The 22,511-nt window shown below is 43.2% G+C and overlaps 1 protein-coding gene across 1 annotated transcript in view; it reads right to left on the bottom strand.

Moving 5' to 3' along the window:
• Madm (MLF1-adaptor molecule) overlaps positions 1-22,511 on the bottom strand; it is a 114,522-nt gene that overhangs the window by 2,676 nt on the left and 89,335 nt on the right. Inside the window, exons 2-9 of the mRNA XM_087360176.1 lie at positions 9,937-10,161; positions 8,352-8,482; positions 6,589-6,683; positions 6,079-6,162; positions 4,268-4,555; positions 3,196-3,355; positions 1,534-1,720; positions 82-201 (exon numbers count right to left, since the gene is read on the bottom strand). Coding sequence (XP_087216302.1) covers positions 82-201; positions 1,534-1,720; positions 3,196-3,355; positions 4,268-4,555; positions 6,079-6,162; positions 6,589-6,683; positions 8,352-8,482; positions 9,937-10,161 — 1,290 coding nt within the window. The remainder of the gene's footprint in view (positions 1-81; positions 202-1,533; positions 1,721-3,195; positions 3,356-4,267; positions 4,556-6,078; positions 6,163-6,588; positions 6,684-8,351; positions 8,483-9,936; positions 10,162-22,511) is intronic.

Here is a 22,511-nt window from a genome sequence, read left to right as displayed (position 1 = left end):
AAATATACCGCAGTCCGTTACCGAATTATCTGACTCACCCGACTGCTTTACGTTCTAGAAGAAACTGAGTTGTATTATTACCTCATTGATGAAGCCAAAATAAACCAATTCCTGAGCCAGAAGTAAAGACGTGTCAATTTCAGACACCAAACACGTAAGCTGACGATTCATCTTGTCATCCATTCGAAGCAATATAGTCATCTGAAAGAAAGTAGACTTGTGTTATTCCGTGATTACTCTGCAATAGCCGAGTGCAGTGATAAAACTTGCAACTTACACGAGCGCAGCGCAGCTGTGACGGAACGGGCACGACTTATAACGAGTACTTCATTACAGTAAGAAAAAGATCCATGGCAATGTCTCAATTTATTAAATTTATAAACGTGAGAATTGCTGTAATTCTGCGATGGCCCTTGGCTGTTGAGAGAATATTTTAATATACTTACTTATAAAAGTGAAAATAAAACTCATATTGTATTTCTTGATAACAAACAAGTGCACGTTTCTCACGTGTCAGTGTCTTTTATAAACAGATGTTAAGTACCAGTATCTGTTGTATCCAAATTACCCCTCTCTTTTCAACCTGTCTACTTCATCTCTCAAGCGACCTAGCACGAAGACCGACAGCTTACCCCTCCAAATTTTAGATGTCCTTTTGCGAGGCAGAAAAAAATAATCATTTTCTTCCGCCCACCTACACAATTTCTTCCAGAAGTTACACGTATAATGAATTCTTCGCAGGCTCCCAGCCGTTATACTTAGTCACCGTGAAAGCTTCAGATCTCGGACAGTTCACGTGTTACCAATTGGTCATATCGCTCCTCAACGTGATGCCAGCAACTACAGATGACGTAACACTTTTCCGATGCCTACGGAGCAAGATCGGGGGATGGGGTTCCTTCTAGGATATGACGATATGTCAGTCAAGAAGGAAATATAACTTCTTCTGAAAAGGCGTGGGTGTCTGCGAATCAAATGGTGGCTCGACGCGTTGAAGGAATGTTCTGAAGAAAGCGAGACTCCAAAATTCAGCTTCTCCATTGATCCAGACCAGGAATGTTGTACTTTTACCAGTCGCAAAAACTGTTAATCACTTTGCATTTCAAGCATTAATTTAAGACTGACTCATATTCTGTTAGGAAAAACAAATCTGTGCGGTAAGAGTCTGTCTCCCCCCCTCGTGGTCTCCTAGAATTTAATCAACATCTGCTTGATGGTAACACGTAAAATTTCAAATCATTAGGCTTATCATCATGAATAACATAAATTAGATATGTACACTAAATACTTGCATTATTACCACATACTGCAGCATAAGTAAATGTTCACAAAATTATTTCAAGAACGACCACAAAAAGTTCAATGTGACAACCTCCTGTGATTAGAACAAATGATTTAATCAGAAATCATCTAAGCACATTCGATATCTTACGAATTTTCCTTAATTTGCAAATAAATACAACCCCTGCTTTTAATGAAAATTAAATAAAAAGATGTTTTATATTTGGGTAAAAAAAAGGGGGGGCATCTCACCTGCAATTCACAGCTCTCGTCCTTCGGCTTCACGTTGCACATCATGTTCACGACTCTCCTCATTTCCACGTCGACCGGCTCTGGTGTAACAGACTTCACAGATTCTGCCATCTCTGGTGATATTGGACGAGGTCGAGGCGGTGGAGGTTGTTGAGCCCTGAATGCAGTCAGCGGGTAAATGCCATACCTGCAAATGTAGAAGTCGCGTCCATGCAGACTCAAATGAGACACTGACGTCACAACAGGTTATCCCAAGGTTATTACAGAGTAGAAGGAAGCTTTGGTCTTGTGTTAGTACTTTCTTTACCCACAACCTATTCTACACCATAAAATAAATTCCAACACAATGGCCGGCTGGACGACCGGGGTTCGATCCCCGACGGGGGCAGAGGAATTTTTCCTCTAACCTCTGCGTCCAGACCGGCTCTGGGGCCCACCCAGCCTCCTCTACAATGGGTACCGGAGTCCTTTCCCGGGGGTAACGTCGGCCGGGGCGTGATGCTGACCACTCACCTCCCATCTAGTGCCGAGGTCAAGGAAGGGAGGAGCTATACCTCCGCTCACCCCCAAGCGCCTACATGGCGTATAGTGGGACAAACTTTACTTTACTTACAATGATGGAGAAATTTCACAGAATTTTCACTTGCCATTTGCCGGCATTATATTCTTGAAGAAACCCGCGAATGATAAAACCGTGATGCGCGAAGTTCAGACCTTACAGCGAAAAATGAGGTTCAGAACCACGGACATGCAAAATGTGAAAACGTCAGTATTGATGTTTACTGGTATGATATTGGCATTCCTTGTTGAATGCCGTCAGGCTGAATGCACACAAGGGTAACTGACAAGCAGTTATAAAAATTGTGTCGCACAATATTCGCAGGTACTACGACAGGTGGGCGGATGCGGGCTGCTAATATGACTCCATGCGCACAAGATGAAACATGATAGGGTGACGTACCTAAGCCACGATTCCCAAATATTACCACAATAATTTTTCTGTGAATAAGCAAGCCCAGAAATGAAAAAATACAGAAACAAATTCCTATTATATTGCATTCCTGTAACACACAAAACAACAAAAAATGTAACATAATGTAAAGTGCCATATAAGCACACCATCTGTGTACCTCTCTTGCACACAGACGCACCAGCCAGAAGCCAAGCCTTGTCCTCCTCCCATGTGGGAGGTTTCTTTGTCTTCGAAGTGTGCAATTATGAGTAGCGAGTGACACGCCCACTGCCTCCGCACAATTCCTACTCAATCCTAATTTGTCTACTAGAGCCATCTAGTAGTGAATCAGGAGAGACTTGGGTGAGAAATTGCCACTGAATTTTGCTTACGAAACATCTCGTTCATGCTCGTAAGGATCTTTTACATGCCGCAAATCTACGACATGGGACCGCCGGCTTTACTTCCCCTCCAAAGGAAATTGTGCTACACCCTTAAAAATCCATCGACCTCGGCCAGGTTTGAAACCCGCAAACCTCGGGTCCAGCAGCGAGCACGCTAACCTCTAGTTGACCGAGGGCAACCTTGCAGACATTAGTGTGTGTAAATATCATCTATGGACCACAATTTTAAGCTTCCTTCTATGGACAGCAGATCACATCTACGTACATTTACGATTTACTAGGTAAAGGCCGTGCAATGAAACTCACTTCACATCTTCGACAAATTTCTCAAGTTTCTCTGCGACGGGCACGTCACACATCTTCATCTGCACTCCTTGTCGATCAACGTGGATGATCTCTGCTACCACCACGTCCGGTCCGAACAGTCTCTGCATCACCTCATCTGTTATAGTCTCCGAGATGTTGGCTATAACAGTTAAGATGATTTTATCAAGAAAAAAAAGTCTTAGGCGTACTGTATTTATTTAACGATGCTGCTTCCTGCAAGACATACAAAGCCTCTTCACAGATCTGAATTTCTGGATGTCGTATTTAAGGAACGTCACGCTTTCTACTTCAACAAGAATTTTATGGGGATGCTCAACCCTTTTACCTGAATCATTTTTTTTTATAAACAGGGGTGTGGAACCTCACTCCACACAATACGAGTTACGTAACTTTCGAAGATCGATTACCACACCTCATTTCACAACCCCACATAAAGAGATGCTGGGGTCATTTCCATCTCACAAGTTTGTGCCACTTAATGGTACCCGCACCTTCTCATGGTGGTGAGGCTCGAGTACCTCAGTGACCCCAAGAGCTACTGGTAGGGCCTCCGTAGCCAGATGTTTCGAGCGGGAGAGGTCAGATTAAGACAGGTACCCTGGTCCTCCAGGTTGGGGGGTTGGTCGCAAGGCTACCAACCTTGCGCCGTAAAAAGGAAGATGTTTCGAGACCTCGATCAAAGCCTCGGACAGACGGAAGAGGAGAACGGAGGAGGCCGTGGACCGAATACGGACCGGAGAGCCGTAGAAGAAGAAGATACTGCTATGAGATTGCAGGGAATTAAAAAGTAGGAGGCTGAGGTGTCCTCCAGTGGCGTAACATTCATCAAATTACGCCCGAGTCGAAATCTGGGGATCAACACAATCTGTCCTATATACATCCATGTTACGCACAGAGTAAAAGAATGCAAGAACAAAGTTACAGGGCACTATCTATTAAAATTCATACCTGATACAGAATAGAGCAAATCCCCTTTGAAAAATCAACGTCCAACGTTTTGCATGGTTCCTGAGAATAACATGACAGTCAAAGTACTAAACCACGTCCTTACCGGTGCTATAGACGAGAGCATGCGCAGACAAGAGTTTGAGTGAATGGACTTCAAAGAGAAGTGGGTGGAATAAGAGCTCTCGGGCACAGGGTCGGTGATCCGGCTCTTTGTGCAGACACTTATGGATGAAGTCCTTCTGTTGCTCGTCGTCGAGTGACTCTATCGTCCGATTGATATTTTCTTCGGTCACCAGCGTCCCAGAGTCGCCATTACCCTGGATCTCCAACGCTGCCATCTCTAACGCGCACATACCGAACGAGTAAACGTCAATTGCAGGCGTCACAGAAACTGAAACACACCCAGAAAGAAAAACGATTAAAATGCATGGCACAACTTTCTAATACCAGTTCCACATCTCAACAAAACAATTCCTCGCTGCTGTAAGGTTACTTCCTGCGTTATTTGTCCAAAAGACCTTACGTCTGGATACCGACGAGTTCAATTTTGAATAACTTCGCAATCTGTATTCTCAATCGCATGTTATTAGGGTGACCAAATCAAGGAGTGACGAGCGGCACGATGAGATTATTATTATTATTATTCAGTGTTCTGTCTTACGACAGGTCCATTGCTCTGCCCAAACAGAGCTCTCCAGTTGTCCCTATTCTCGGCTTCTCGCTTTAATTCCTGGAACGTCATCTTCTTTCCTTGTTTAAGGTCGTCGGTTAGCTGTATCAATCTTCTTCCCAGTCCTCGCTTTCCTTCAACCTGGCCTTCGGTGATATCACTCAGTAATCCATTCCTTCTCATAATATGTCCCAGCCAGTTAGCTTTCCTTCGTGTAATCGCCTGCAGAATGTTTCTTTGCTCGTTGACTCTCCTCAATACTTCTTCGTTGGTCACTCGATCCGTCCACCTGATCTTCTCTATTCTTCTCCAACACCACATTTCAAAACTCTCCAGGTATTTCTGTTCCTTCTTCCTGAGTGTCCAAGTCTCTGCTCCATACGTAACACTTCACTAGTTTCTCCTTCATCTCCAAGCCCAACTTGCTAGTGAGAAGTATCCTCTTCTTGACGAAAGCTGCCTTGGCCACGGCTATCCTTGCTTTTACCTCCTTGGTGCATAGGGCGTCCGTCGTGACTATGCTTCCCAAGTACTTGAAATGCTCCACATTCTCCAGCTGTTGGTTTCCAATTACAACGTTCCATGGTTACGATGAGATATTAGTGCAAAATATAAGCTGGAACGCTACAAGGGAAGACGATGGCACTGATCGCAGAAAATTACTATGAATATATATAAAACAAGGTATAATTGCGTTATCTACATTTTTCTGGAGGATTCTCGTGAACACAGTAACGATCCTTCTAAGTCTGGTATGAAATTCCCAAACCAGCCGATCGGCCATTAACGTCTGAAGAAATCTGCATATGAAAATGATGCCATGACCTTGGCAATAGATAAAGGTAAAGTGGTCAGCTTTAACCCTGGGGAAAGACCTCCGTGTGCCCACTGGATAGTCTATGAGCCAAACTAGATGAGGTGGCGAAGTACACTGGTCATCCGTACCACAGTTGGCTATCCTGAATCGTTTGCATTAAATATTATACTTATAACAGAAAACAGCAGCGAACCTTTACCAAAACATGAACCGCGATCCATCATTTTATTTTAATCTCTCTGATATCTTTTACGTATAACACTCGACTTTTAAGCACATTTATATATGTACATCTGACTTAATTTTGCAAACGCAACACGCCACGTGTCTCATCTTCCATTTAAGTTTCACAGAATGTACTTTTTTTTAGGTAAAACATTATATATTCTTAATAAATTACATATTATTCCCATATTCTGTTACTTACCTCCATATTCAGGGGCAATAAAATGCATATTCTTCATATTGTCTCTGCACGTCTTGACGTGGTGATGGATAGCATCAGGTGCCACTGCGGAGATAAAGAGTTACGAAAACAAAGTTAGAAAATGCATTCAGCTGTGCCTTCGTGATTGTGGGTTCTCCCGATTCGCCCCCCAACCCACCCATCCCACGTTAACTGCTGGCCAATTCCACACACAAAGACCCCGGTCGGATTCTTGACGGCAACTCATTCTGCCAACGTTCGAGACTCGCCCCTGCCCATCAGCGGACCTATGCCATCGGTGGCATACCGCGTCCCCACGCGATCGCGCTCGTCCGATGTTTTTGTGCGTCAGATAACGAATTAGACAGCCGGGAAACCCTACAAAACCACTGAAGGTTCACCAACAAAACCCTCCACGGTGTACGTGTTCACCCTGGAGCTGCTTACTATAAATAAAGCCTTACGCACTAGAGAGACATTAAAGAATAATGGTGTTATGCTTCACTTTACCTGATCCTATTTTCACGAGGCCATTGTGCTGAATAAATATGGTATCACAGGTGAGATTCCCATGGATGATGGGTGGAGAACAGGAATGCAAGTAACTGTAAAGAAAAACATCAGCGTTTACCCCATCAACAAGGATGGATGAAGTATGCTGCACAGTTTCCGTTGTCCGCAAGCGACGGGGCGACGATGCTCTGCTCCGTTTACACTGCTGCCAACCTCAAAAGCTGCAGGTTCAGCTGTGGACACTCTGTGACTTTTTTTTGAGGAATCAGCTGATGTGTGTAGTGATCCATACGGAACACCAACTATACCTCCCCCATCCCCACTATTACTGACACTCAATATACGAGGTGCGATCGGAAAGTTTCCAGACTGCGCGTATAAAAACCCGTACACTTATCTCAGGTATTAAATTCAGCCATCACCCTCGAAGTAGTTCCCCTGGGAGTGAACACAACGATCCCAGCGCCGCTGCCAAGCCTGGAAGCATCCCTGGAAATCTTTCTTTGTCAGCCTGTCAAGCACCATCTGCGATTCTGCCTGAATCTCTTCTATCGTCTCAAATCTCCTTCCCTTTAGCTGAATTTTCATCTTTGGGAAGAGGAAGAAGTCACACGGAACTTAGAAAGGAAGTTGGGGTCGGTTCTTGCAAGATCTTTGAGCTCCTGACAAACGAGAAGTCAAGTCGATTCTGCTTCTGGTCCTCAGACAGGATGCGTCGCATGTGGAGTTCTTCCTTTAGAATCAGCTGACAGGTCCCATAGCCTATCCCAACAATGTCGCACAAGTCGTTGATGGTACGACGTCGATCTTCGTAACATTTTCGGGCGTTGTGCTCGAAGATGGTCGTCCAGAACGCTCGTCATCATCGACAGAGGTTCGGCCATTTTTAAAACGTGAATGCCACACAAAAGTTTGTGCACGACCCATTGCGGACTCCCCAAATGCTTGCTTTAGCATTTCATAGGTTTCCGTAGCCGTTTTGGCGAGTCTTTGGCAAGAGATTCAGGCAGAATCGCAGATGGTGCTTGACAGGCTGACAAAGAAAGATTTCCAGGGATGCTTCCAGGCTTGGCAGCGGCGCTGGGATCGTTGTGTTCACTCCCAGGGGAACTACTTCGAGGGTGATGGATGAATTTAATACCTGAGATAAGTGTACGGGTTTTTAAACGCGCAGTCTGGATACTTTCCGATCGCACCTCGTATGTAGCGTTTATTATGGACTGACCGTTTACCACGAAACTTTTAAAGAATTACAAAACATAAAACACATTACTCTCCGTAATTACAGCTGTCACGTGTGAGCTAAGCATGTGTCTCTCCCAAATCACAAGCGCCCAAATCAGACTCGGACATGACGAAAAATCTGTTCCGTATGTCATCTATACACACTCCAAGCACTCGTCCCTCTTGTCAGGAGAAGGAAATCAATATCATCAGCATTAGCACAACCTTAAAATGAGCAGACCTACCTGCTTAGGTGACATTGTTTTAGCTTCAAACCATGAAAAGCATTTAACTACATTACTTTTTATCTTTAAAAAACGTGATGCTTTCCTTGATTTACGCCAATCAGCTAAAATAAAAATTTAGCACTAAAAGTCACCAATGTGGTCTGCAAACTGAAACATCTTCACCAGTCGAACAATATTACTGACATAAATTTCCCAACATTCCACCATATGCAAAAAATAAAAATAAATAAATAAATAAAAAATATATAAAAATATATAAAAAATAAACCAGGTTGAATGTTTGCTTACCTCAAGGCTGACAGAATCTGCGTGCACCATCTCTTCCAGGCCTGGAGTGGTAACTTCTTCACATTTCTCTTGGTGCGTTTTAGGAACTGTTTCAGGGACCCGGACGACATATATTCCGTGATGAAGATAACCTGCATATAACATGACGTGTTACAGAAGTTTAAATTACTTGTTTAAATCTTGTCAGTCTAATCACAATAAAATACCTATTAAATATTAAAATATTACTATAATTAACATTTAAATATTTTAACAATTATTTATTTTAATCCGTCTTATCACAATATTTAAAATTTCTTATAATTAAGATAATAAAATATCATTGATGTTCCATATCGATTGATCGATTTACATTTTGGAACATGTGTAAATGTTCCAAAATGTAAATCGATCAATGATATTTTATTATCTTAATTATAAGAAATTTTAAATATTGTGATAAGACGGATTAAAATAAATAATTGTTATAATATTCACAATATGACGCAATTACACTATCTTATTTAAATATTTAAAATATATTAAAATGATGTTCTCTATCGAAATGTTCGATTTACATTACATCATCACTTTTTTACACGACATGTTTCAGTTCTAAAAGAACCATCTTCAGGTGTATAAAATTATATAAACTTAAATATAATTTCTTAAATGAGACTTTTAGTCAGATGTTTATCAGATTTCAAATGATGTTTGAATTACTTCTCATTGCACAACATTCTTCTTAAGATGGTAATGTTGCGTCATATTGTGATATAATAAGTATATATTAAATCTTGTCCGTCTAATCACAATAAAATTCTTATTAAATATTAAAATATTACAATAATTAACATTTAAAATATTATTAAATGATTATTATTATATAATTATATAAAGCTTCAAAACACGACAATACTTCCAGACAGACGTAAACTCCTCCACAACATTTCTGACTGATACAAAAAACAACAAAAACGTTCACCCACACTAAAGTCACATTGAGCATGATGTATATATATACAGAACAACATCGAGTGTGTTATTAAAAATAAAAATCTGAAAAAAGAACATCGTTTAATATCTGGTAAAAATCTGATAAAAATGTACGCTGGCATAATGTATGAAAATTGTATTTGAAATTATTTATCGTTTTGAAGCTTTATATAATTATATACACCTGAGGATGGTTCTTTTAGGAACTGAAACATGTCGTGAAACATGAAAAATCATGGTCTAATGTAAATCGAATATTTCGATAAAGAACATCATTTAATAATATTTTAAATGTTAATTATTGTAATATTTTAATATTTAATAAGAATTTATTGTGATTAGACGGACAAGATTTAATATATAATACATAACATTCTTCTTATTCTATGGCTCTCCAGTCCGTATTCGGTCCGTCTGTCCGAGTGGAATTATGATACCAACTTCACACATTACGTCACTTCCGGTTTAGCACTCGGTAAATTTCAAGTACCTGATCTTTTCGTGCACAATGTACGTAAAAACATTATCAACAACTACCAATTTTTTTTTAAATATCACACCGATACGATACAACAATGCAATGTTGCCAACGGTAGAATAATAAACTTACCCGTGGCTTGTCGTTGTGAGTATCTGTCCAGTAGCGATGGAACTTGACAATGTTTGGATGTTCTAACTGGGTGAGGTTTTCGAACACCTGTTGAATTTTATCCTCCTGGGCCTTGAAGTTTTTCCTTTCAGAGAACTGCACCTCATTCCACACGACCTCAACGCCCTCCTCAGTGTCCATCGCCAGGTAGGCACAGTCAATCCCTGGTACATCACGTTGCTCCACCTACAATGAACAATTAAAACCTCATGACTTGCAGTGTCCAGCAGTGAAATATGGAAATAGCTCTGACCCAGTAACCCCAATCCTACGGTCACACCTCAATACAGTCCGGTCTATTGTTATTATTTATTTAAACCGATTTCAAATCTCCATGCTGATTCATACCTTGAACCTCGTAAATACGAAGCAGAGTGCCAAACCACTTGCCATCAGTCACACGGGGCCATACTATCTTAATCAGTCAGATCAGTATTTGGAAATTCAAGTCCTACATCCGACATGCCTATTGTTGTTTCTAGGTTAGGTTACCAGAAAACTTATTAATGTTTACAGTACATGCACTGGCCCATATCCATTGTTATTCTTATTAAATGAATAAGTCAATTACTACGCAGTATCACAGTGATAAGCTTGTTCAATATTTTCCTTTGTTCAAGGAGAATATATATACGAGTTTTGAATTAATACTTACATACCTCCACCAATAAATTCGTAAACAAATAATACTTTGCAAAACTCTGACCACACACGACTCTTGTGAGAATAAAATAACAAAAGAGAGGCTTCGTATTTGGCTGGTATTCCATTTTTAAGGCTTCGACCGGGATGTTCTTTTGTTAAATCTTATGTGGTACCGCCTGATTCGACTTCTAATGGTTAAGTGAAGTGTTTTCTTCGCGGTACGGTCTGGATTCGTAAATAATATTCAGACGATCTTCGGCTTCAAAGGGTTAATTAATGAAAATAGTCAATACTGCCAACAGAAACTAGTATAAGGCCATTACATGGTGGGTATCAGCGTGTGGGTGTGTTTAGGGACGCGTCACCTTCTATGACCGACTTGTATGCGCATGCGCACAAGGCGAACAACAGACACGATTAAAAAGGTAGCCAACCATCAGGAAATGGCAGCAAGAACCATGTAGAAGGCTGTGTAGAGGCCTGCCCGTGGAGTTCCGATGCTCCTAGAATATAATGGCGTTCCACTATGACTTAAATTTGCCAGGCTGTAAAGGGGTCCAGCACAATGTCTTTGAAAAATGAGAATACGAGGACAGAATGAAGGAAGGTGCAAACATCACAGCAAGGATGCCGCAGCGGCGAGCTCGTTGCCAGGTAGGCCGGAGTGTCCTGGTACCCAACAAAAACACCAACTGGAGGTGGGACACTGGCATCAGGATCTCGGCAAGGACCGTCGGAACAAATATAAGAGCGAAATAACTCAGAAACAGGGAGGGGGTGATGATGTTAAGCCCTCAAGAGTGTGAAATTTACACAGTGGATTTTGTCCGCGGAAAATTAAAATCCATTCTCCAGCGTCCATCGTGACAGACGGTTTATAGCCCCCCTGTAGCAGGCGATGCTCCGGGAACTGTAATAAATAGCAATATCGTCTACATACGACGACGTAGTTACAGATGGCCTTAGTGCTTTTACCATTCAGTTGACGGCGATTGCAAAAAAAAGGTTCCCACTTAAAACTGATCCGTGTGGAACTCATTATTCTTTGGGACATCGCGCAGATAACACATTCCCAAGTCGGACGCGAAAAAACGGCTCTGGGGGGAACATTAGGGTAGAAACACTGGCAGTCATCCTAAGAGTCCCAGCGGTGAAGGGTTCTGAGAATACCACACCACCAGGTTACGTGGTTACGTCATATGCCGCCTCCAGGTAGAATAAGATAGACACTAGGTACTGGATCTATGGCGTCGAAATCCAGACGAAGCATTGGAGAGAATGTTTCGACTCCCCAGGATCCAGACGAGACGACGGTACCACGCACAGACAACTACTTGCCACACGGAGCGGTCTTTGGCTGGTTTAAGGACGGAAATGAAGGTACCTTCTCTCCAGGCATCTGGTATCGATCTCTCTCCACATTCGGTTGACCACTGCAAAAGAAACTTCTTGCCTGCGGGTGGAAGGTGAGAGCTCATTTCGTTATGGAAAACGCTGTAACTCAGCCAGCGATCCTCCAACACTAAATGTAATGTTATAAGGTTCGGTGACACTCACGGCCTTAGCATCTAGCGTTTAAACGGTACCAAATTCTCAAATGCAGGACGAGGTCAAAAATGTCTCAAGAGTTCACTTGAAGGCCACACCCCACAGGATATTATTAGCATTAAAATCGCCAAGAACGAACGGTGATCGTAATTGTGATATCAAAAGTGCCAGTTCGTCTGAAGATACTGGCACTGCTGGCTTTTAACAGTAGAAATCTCTACGGTGGTCTAGCTGTTAGAACGCTGGCCTTGTAATCCTGGGGTCTCGGGTTCGAATTTATAACTTGTGTTGGGCAAGGCCGTGGTCTAGGCAACACGGAGTTTTCCTCCGTGGCATCCCAACAATTACTCCATTCACACACAGAAGAAGGCAATGTCAAACCACTTCTGGATCATCTGCGAAGAACGTATATGAACAGGTCCCAGTCCGAGAAGAGAAAAGGATGGAAGGATCCTGTTCATATGGACCTGTCGTCAGACAGAACACTAAATAATAATAAGATGAGGTGGTCTAGCGGTTAGAACGCTGGCCTTGTAATCCTGGGGTCTCGGGTTCGAATTTATAACTTGTGTTGGGCAAGGCCGTGGTCTAGGCAACACGGAGTTTTCCTCCGTGGCATCCCAACAATTACTCCATTCACACACAGAAGAAGGCAATGTCAAACCACTTCTGGATAATCTGCGAAGAACGTATATGAACAGGTCCCAGTCCGAGAAGAGAAAAGGATGGAAGGATCCTGTTCATATGGACCTGTCGTCAGACAGAACACTAAATAAATAATAATAAAATGTCTTATTAGTTCATTACAACAAACCTGCCTTTGTATACAAATTTCTCTGGGTTCTAGAACACAGACCGAAAATCTATGTGAAGATGAAATTGCTTTCAAAGCGGAAACGTAAACACAAGAACTTACGAGGGTCGCTCATTAAGTAATGCCCCACATTTTTTTTCTCAGCCAATAATGAAGATAGAAAAGTGTACTTTTACATGCTTGAGATTTGATGTTTCCCGCGTTCGTGTACGGAGTTTCAAATGATTCCAACCGATAGCGGAGCTGTAGTGAACTGTTCAAATGGCGTCTGTGAACGACTCTCGTTACAAGCAACGAGCTGTAATTGAATTCCTTGTTGCTGAAAAAGAAACGGTGGTGAACATTCATAAACGTTTGTGTGCTGTGTATGGAAGCTGTGCAGTCGATAGGAGCACCGTTGGTCGCTGGGCTAAGAGAGTTAAAGCTTCAGGAAGTGAAGAAACCGAGCTCCGTGATCTGCCGCGCTCTGGGCGTCCTGCCACAGCCACCACTCCAGACATGTTGAACCGCGCGGATGCCATTATTCGTGAGGATTGGCGCATCACAACTCGACAATTGGCCCAACAGCTTTCAGTCAGCAATGGAAGTGTGATTGCAATTATCCAGGCTCTCGCATATTCGAAGGTGTGCGCAAGATGGGTTCCACGAAGTCTCACAGCAGACCACAGGATTCAAAGGAAAACGATTTCTTCTGAATTGTTGGAGCGTTTTGATGCTGAGGGAGAGGTCTTTCTGTCCCGGATCATTACAGGTGACGAAACCTGGATACACCACTTTGAGCCAGAGACAAAAAGGCAGTCAATGGAGTCATTCTTGTGGATGTGATGCCAAGAGGTGCGACCATCAATTCAGACGCGTACATCAGGACCCTGAAAACCCTCAAGAAGCGTTTTCGACGAGTTCGGCCTCACAAGCATCCAGCAGAAATTTTGCTCCTGCACGACAATGCACGCCCTCACACAAGTCTGAGAACCCGGGAAGAAATCACCAAATTGGGTTGGACGGTGCTACCCCATCCACCCTACAGTCCAGATCTGGCACCCTCCGACTTCCATCTCTTTGGGCCACTTAAAGATGCTATCCGCGGAACAAGATTTGAAGATGACGAGAGCGTGATTCAAGCAGTGAGGACATGGCTACGTGCACAGGACAAGAGCTGGTACCGGCAAGGCATGCATGCACTTGTTCCACGCTGGCGTAAAACCGTACAAGTTGATGGGGACTATGTGGAAAAATAGTATGTGTAAAGGAAACATTGATTTATATTGTCACTAAATTTGAGCCATCTTGAATAAATATGTTCTGAGGAAAAAAATGTGGGGCATTACTTAATGAGCGACCCTCGTAAAACAAAATTTGCCCGTTTAAATATTAACTGCTGGTGTCTGTTCTTACGATAAATTCCCTAAGCGAATCTGCAAACGATTTCGCCAGACAAGGCAAAGTGAGTAAGCGAGTAACACGAGGGGATGGAGGACTCTGCTAGTCGTTAACCTTTGGGATGCAGGAGACAAAAATACACACAAGAGTACATTCCGGCATGACACGCCCTCAACACGAAGGCATAACCTTCCGCTTGTACACTCTGTACAACAATTTAAATCATTTTCCGAGTCATCCTAAAGACAGCGAAATGAAAGCTACACTTCAATTGCGCTGATTGACAAGTCGGTATGGCAGCTGACTGCCGTTGCTTGGTCCATGCCGGCGAACGAGAGATCCGTGGCCGACGCTCAAAGATTTTCAGACATCTTATTAAAGATGTCACGTCTTGAAAACATCGTAATACACATTTTAAGTCATTAGCCATACTTAGGTAAACAAAACAATTCTAAAATACGCGATTTTGGAAATAAAATAGTTTGTCCACGGTCAGATACGAACGACGGACAATAATTCACGGAGAAACAAATGAAATGCACTTCTAACCTCGCCAATAAGCTACGAATAATACCGTGAAATATGAATTATAATATTTTACTCGTTGAAACAATTACTAAAACGAGTTCGCTTTATAGACAATACGACATTCTTTTTTCGAACAACACAATCGGCATATTTAGATATTCATCTCGAGTTGCTCTTGGCGTGAGTTCTACTGTTAAATATAACACGTGTACAATTCTAATGAGTAGAATACAACACGTTAAGTAAACATATTTAAACGTCGGGATTCAAAGTTGAAAACGTGACCTTCGCAACAATGTCAGTACCCTAAAATGCAACTGGTCCACGGGGGGAACACGGGCAACAGGCCTTTGTACGAGGTGCGATCTGAAAGTTTCCAGACTGCGCCTATAAAAACCCGTACACTTATCTCAGGTATTAAATTCATCCATCACCCTCGAAGTAGTTCCCCTGGGAGTGAACACAACGATCCCAGCGCCGCTGCCAAGCCTGGAAGCATCCCTGGAAATCTTTCTTTGTCAGCCTGTCAAGCACCATCTGCGATTCTGCCTGAATCTCTTCTATCGTCTCAAATCTCCTTCCCTTTAGCTGAATTTTCATCTTTGGGAAGAGGAAGAAGTCACACGGAGCTTAGAAAGGAAGTTGGGGTCGGTTCTTGCAAGATCTTTGAGCTCCTGACAAACGAGAAGTCAAGTCGATTCTGCTTCTGGTCCTCAGACAGGATGCGTCGCATGTGGAGTTCTTCCTTTAGAATCAGCTGACAGGTCCCATAGCCTATCCCAACAATGTCGCACAAGTCGTTGATGGTACGACGTCGATCTTCGTAACATTTTCGGGCGTTGTGTTCGAAGATGGTCGTCCAGAACGCTCGTCATCATCGACAGAGGTTCGGCCATTTTTAAAACGTGAATGCCACACAAAAGTTTGCGGACTCCCCAAATGCTTGCTTTAGCATTTCATAGGTTTCCGTAGCCGTTTTGGCGAGTCTTTGGCAAAATTTGATGCACACGCCATTCCGAAATCGCAGGAGGGTCGGTGTAATGCACTACCAAAACGCCCGTAACTAAGAAACAAATGCTAATTGGATGATGCCGGCTGGCACACTGATTCACTATGAATGTAGGTCGCACCCCCTAGCGGCAGAAGCTCGTACTACATCCGGTTCGCCCTCTATTGACACAGTCTTGAAACTTTCCGATCGCACCTCGTATAGTTTTCGGAGACTCAAAAATGTCATTAACATTAATTAATTCACGCCTTCCTTAAAATTAGGCAGACATATCGGTGTCCTTGATTAACAGACGTCTGGCATAAGTCGTAGTAGTTAAAGGATGTCACGAAAAAGCCTCAGACGGGAAAATACAAGGAGATTAAGAATGACTGGAATTATGACGCCAGATGGACGTATGCGTCATTTCCGGTTTGGGACTCGCAAATTTCAAGTGTGTGACTGTCGTACAGAGTGTGCGTACTGCTTTGGGGAATGTGTCACGGGCGTGAAAAGTAATTTCTCGCCCTAACAGAAGACTTTTCACATTGAGGGTGTCAGAGAACAGGGTGTTGAGAAGAATATTTGGACCTAATTTATGTGCAGATTGGGGGATAAGGAGGGCTGATATTAAAACTTATCTTCAGGAAATGGTGGAGGGAAGAATTGATCTGGCTCGGTACAGTGTCGGGATCCTATGAACACGATAAAGAACCTTAAAAACGGCGGGCAACTTCCTTACTAGCCCAGAAACCTTAAGTTTTTCATAGACGACTCTGGTTAAAATTCTTGCAGTAAAAAAATGTTACGAGACTTAATAATTACATTTCACCTGGACGAGTTCTGCTTCTCTCTCTCTCCTTGTTACAACACCCAGGTTAGACTTCCTTAAGAATACAGAAACTACTCTTCGGTCATTGAAAAGAGAATATAATGACCCACGATGTAATTTCGCAAACTTCAGACTTGACATTCGGTTTTAAAATAGCATGACGTTGCATCACAGATATAAAATCGCTACGTTTCTACATACCCTGCACTGTCACATCATGCAGGGTTAATTGCCAAATATCTAAGTTTGTAAACAAAGTGAATCTGATATCTGGTAAAAATCTGATAAAAATGTACGCTGGCATAATGTATGAAAATTGTATTTGAATTATTTATCGTTATGAAGCTTTATATAATTATATATACACCTGAGGATGGTTCTTTTAGGAACTGAAACATGAAAAAATTATGGTCTAATGTAAATCGAATATTTCGATAAACAACATTATTTGATATTTTAAATATTTTATATATTTTAAATGTTAAAAATGTTAATTATTGTAATATTGTAATATTTTAATATTTAATAAGAATTATTGTGATTAGATGGACAAGATAAACAAAGATAAACAAAGTGAAGAAAAACAATCACAGACCACAATTGCAGCCAACAGAATAAGAATTGAACCCAGCAAACTATTAAGTCAAACTTACCGAGTCTCCCTGTGCCGAAGTAAGTATTTATGTTGACTGGAATCAAAAAATATTCTCCAAATATCCGCCTTTTTAAATGGTTCTAAATTACGACAAAGGCCAATGGTTGTCTACATCACAGCGCTGAACTTGTCTCGCTAATATCTGTCTGGAAAATGCATAATTTCGCAACCCTTATCAGGAAAATTTAGAGCCACGACATTTTATGTTTCGAATAAAACCACGGACAAGGATCTGAGACTGCGCAGCCAGTACGTGAATTCTGACCTATTTCTTTACAATCTAGCAAATGCTTTTATTGACAGAATCAAAACTCATGAACTTTTCCAATGCGGAGGTCGTATCGAGTTAACTGTGAAACATGAAACCTGTCGATACTACAGGATAGGGAAATCCTCTCGACGAAAACTTTTTCACACAGCTTCAAATCTCGCATCTGGTCCGATGGCTGTACAAAGCCAAGCACAACGTTAGGATTTTAAGTCTACACGTCCAGTACAGTGACTGACTGGCTACAGACTGGACGACAGGAGTTCGATTCCCGACGGGGGCAGAGGATTTTTCCTCTAGCCTCTGCGTCCAGACCGGCTTTGGGGCCCGCCCAGCCTCCTCTACAATGGGTACCGGGGTCTTTCCCGGGGGTAAAGCCGGTCGGGGCGTGATGCCGACCACTCACCATCTAGTGCCGAGGTCAAGGAAGAGAGGAGCTATACCTCCTCTCCCCTCAAGCGACCTCCATGGCGTACAGTCGGACAGCTTTAGTTACTTTACGTCCTTTCATACAGACTCGCACAAAGTAGGCCTTTGGATTGAAGGGATCACTGATTCACCAAAGTAATCCCACGGAAGAGAGTCCATCTTGAGAATCTGACATCTGTTAAACTTTCCAACAAATTGCCCTCAACTTATCGCACTCTTCAAGCACCAGAGTTAATTTTATTTTTAAATAATGTTTCCATTTGTGAGGTGGAGTTTTCACGGCGGTTAAAAAGTTATATTGTGGGCTGCTGTGATGTGATGACACGTACGAAGATGTTTGAAAGTAAAATCACGTCATACGAGTGGGAGTTCTGACCCAGACCTCACACCAAGTGATTTCCCTCTAATCGGAGTTCTGAGGAACAATTGACTGGCAATTTGGCTTGCGACGTGCAAGTCCGACACCGATTTCTAGCTCGCCTTGGCGTCAGGGTGGGGCAGATTCTGTTAACACGTGAAGACTGCGCGTGAAAGTAATGTGACACACCTTTATACGAGGTGCGATCGGAAAGTTTCTAGACTGCGCCTATAAAAACCCGTACACTTATCTCAGGTATTAAATTCATCCATCACCCTCGAAGCAGTTCCCCTGGGAGTGAACACAACGATCCCAGCGCCGCTGCCAAGCCTGGAAGCATCCCTGGAAATCTTTCTTTGTCAGCCTGTCAAGCACCATCTGCGATTCTGCCTGAATCTCTTCTATCGTCTCAAATCTCCTTCCCTTTAGCTGAATTTTCATCTTTGGGAAGAGGAAGAAGTCACACGGCGAATAAGGAGGGTGCGGGATGACGGCCATGGTGTTTGAGGCCAAAACCTGCCGAACTTTGAGGGCGGTGTGCGCTGGCGCGTTGTCATGATGCGTCGCATGTGGAGTTATTCCTTTAGAATCAGCTGACAGGTCCCATAGCCTATCCCAACAATGTCGCACAAGTCGTTGATGGTACGACGTCGATCTTCGTAACATTTTCGGGCGTTGTGCTCGAAGATGGTCGTCCAGAACGCTCGTCATCATCGACAGAGGTTCGGCCATTTTTAAAACGTGAATGCCACACAAAAGTTTGTGCACGACCCATTGCGGACTCCCCAAATGCTTGCTTTAGCATTTCATAGGTTTCCGTAGCCGTTTCGGCGAGTCTTTGGCAAAATTTGATGCACACGCCATTCCGAAATCGCAGGAGGGTCGGTGTAATGCACTACCAAAACGCCCGTAACTAAGAAACAAATGCTAATTCGATGATGCCGGCTGGCACACTGATTCACTATGAATGTAGGCCGCACCCCCTAGCGGCAGAAGCTCGTACTACATCCGGTTCGCCCGCTATTGACACAGTCTTGAAACTTTCCGATCGCACCTCGTATGTAAGAATAACATTGGCGTGCTTTTTTTTTTCTAATCACCTGCACGAGATATCTTCTGTTATGTCCCACTGATTTACACCTAACATACAAACCAAAATTCTGAATGAAAAAGAGACATGCGTGGACTGAAGTCCGATCAACACCATGAGTAAGACGTCTGCATTTCACAGTCGACTCACATTGTAGGCAAGGCGCCAGGGAGCTCACTGGTGGCGGCAGGCGCACGAAAGTTGTTTTCAGAATGCCCTTATGGCACTCACTAAGTTGGCACAAATGATCTGATTCCGCGGTGTTCAACGACTCTTAACCAAACAGATTCTTCTTCATCTTGTACCCTTTTCTCTCCTACGTTGAGCATAGGAGCTTTCTGATCTATTTGGTACGGACTCCTTGGACGAGTCATCAAGGCCTCTCTTTACCGAAGAGAAATGGCCGCTGAGTTTTGCTTACGATACATCTCGTCCATGCAAGGTTCTCTTGCATGCCTTAAATCTACGACTTGTGACCGCCTGACCTTGGGACCCTCTCCGAAAGAAATTGAATTTGTGCTACGGATTTTATCACCCTTAAAAATAGATCTCGGCCGGGTTTGAACCCGCAAACCTTGGGTCCAGTGGCAATCACGCTACTAACAGACCACCGAGAGCGACTCAAACACACATTTATCAACGGGAAATGACAAGAGGGAGATGAACCATGTGTCGTGGGGGGGAACACATCGTGTACACGGTCGTAAACAATACTACGTTATAAGAATTCGATATGAACGTGAAAACTTCGATGCTGAAATGTAAAAATCTAATGAATCTCGATCCAGCGGGCGTAGACTTATTGCACATTGAGAAACTGACACCTACCAATAAGTACGGTTTGTTACGTACAAACACACGATCACACTGACCCGGACGGTTATAAGAACAGACAACGAATATGGACCGAATAACGGATACAACGAAACCACTGGCAAGTGTAAATAAGGAACAGGCGGGCAGGGAGAGTATCCGTAAACTGACAAACAGATATTTAACGATGATTATCAACTTTATGATACATGGCCAACTAACTGAAAATTTACCCATGCGACAAACATATTATTATTTATTTTGTGTTCTGTCTGACGACAGGTCCATATGAACAGGATCCTTCCATCCTTTTCTCTTCACGGACTGGGACCTGTTCATATACGTTCTTGGCAGATGATCCAGAAGTGGTTTGCCATTGCCTTCTTCTGTGTGTGAATGGAGTAATTGTTGGGATGCCACGGAGGAAAACTCCGTGTTGCCTAGACCACGGCCTTGCCCAACACAAGTTATAAATTCGAACCCGAGACCCCAGGATTACAAGGCCAGCGTTCTAACCGCTAGACCACCTCATCTTATTATTATTTAGTGTTCTGTCTGACGACAGGTCCATATGAACAGGATCCTTCCATCCTTTTCTCTTCTCGGACTGGGACCTGTTCATATACGTTCTTGGCAGATGATCCAGAAGTGGTTTGCCATTGCCTTCTTCTGTGTGTGAATGGAGTAATTGTTGGGATGCCACGGAGGAAAACTCCGTGTTGCCTAGACCACGGCCTTGCCCAACACAAGTTATAAATTCGAACCCGAGACCCCAGGATTACAAGGCCAGCGTTCTAACCGCTAGACCACCTCATCTTATTATTATTTAGTGTTCTGTCTGACGACAGGTCCATATGAACAGGATCCTTCCATCCTTTTCTCTTCACGGACTGGGACCTGTTCATATACGTTCTTGGCAGATGATCCAGAAGTGGTTTGCCATTGCCTTCTTCTGTGTGTGAATGGAGTAATTGTTGGGATGCCACGGAGGAAAACTCCGTGTTGCCTAGACCACGGCCTTGCCCAACACAAGTTATAAATTCGAACCCGAGACCCCAGGATTACAAGGCCAGCGTTCTAACCGCTAGACCACCTCATCTTATTATTATTTAGTGTTCTGTCTGACGACAGGTCCATATGAACAGGATCCTTCCATCCTTTTCTCTTCTCGGACTGGGACCTGTTCATATACGTTCTTGGCAGATGATCCAGAAGTGGTTTGCCATTGCCTTCTTCTGTGTGTGAATGGAGTAATTGTTGGGATGCCACGGAGGAAAACTCCGTGTTGCCTAGACCACGGCCTTGCCCAACACAAGTTATAAATTCGAACCCGAGACCCCAGGATTACAAGGCCAGCGTTCTAACCGCTAGACCACCTCATCTTATTATTATTTAGTGTTCTGTCTGACGACAGGTCCATATGAACAGGATCCTTCCATCCTTTTCTCTTCTCGGACTGGGACCTGTTCATATACGTTCTTGGCAGATGATCCAGAAGTGGTTTGCCATTGCCTTCTTCTGTGTGTGAATGGAGTAATTGTTGGGATGCCACGGAGGAAAACTCCGTGTTGCCTAGACCACGGCCTTGCCCAACACAAGTTATAAATTTGAACCCGAGACCCCAGGATTACAAGGCCAGCGTTCTAACCGCTAGACCACCTCATATTATTATTATTTAGTGTTCTGTCTGACGACAGGTCCATATGAACAGGATCCTTCCATCCTTTTCTCTTCTCGGACTGGGACCTGTTCATATACGTTCTTGGCAGATGATCCAGAAGTGGTTTGCCATTGCCTTCTTCTGTGTGTGAATGGAGTAATTGTTGGGATGCCACGGAGGAAAACTCCGTGTTGCCTAGACCACGGCCTTGCCCAACACAAGTTATAAATTCGAACCCGAGACCCCAGGATTACAAGGCCAGCGTTCTAACCGCTAGACCACCTCGGATCAGGACGGACTCTTTGGCACGACCACGGCAATTGAAAAAGGACATGAGATTTGGTACCTGGAACATTAGGAGCCTCTATAGGGCTGGGGCACTGAAATCAGTGTGTAGGGAATTAGGTAATTATAAGTTAGACTTAGTGGCAGTGCAGGAAGTGCGATGGGAGGGGGAGGGCACGATCCCAGTGGACAATTTTACATTTTTCTATGGAAAGGGGAATGACAATCATCAGCTAGGGACGG

The sequence above is a fragment of the Zootermopsis nevadensis genome, unplaced genomic scaffold (assembly GCF_977971745.1).
Source record: "Zootermopsis nevadensis isolate Lab colony 2312 unplaced genomic scaffold, Znev_1.0 Znev_ptg000003l, whole genome shotgun sequence".
NCBI classification, from domain to species: domain Eukaryota; kingdom Metazoa; phylum Arthropoda; class Insecta; order Blattodea; family Termopsidae; genus Zootermopsis; species Zootermopsis nevadensis.
This window is presented reverse-complemented; position numbering and strand designations above follow the sequence as displayed.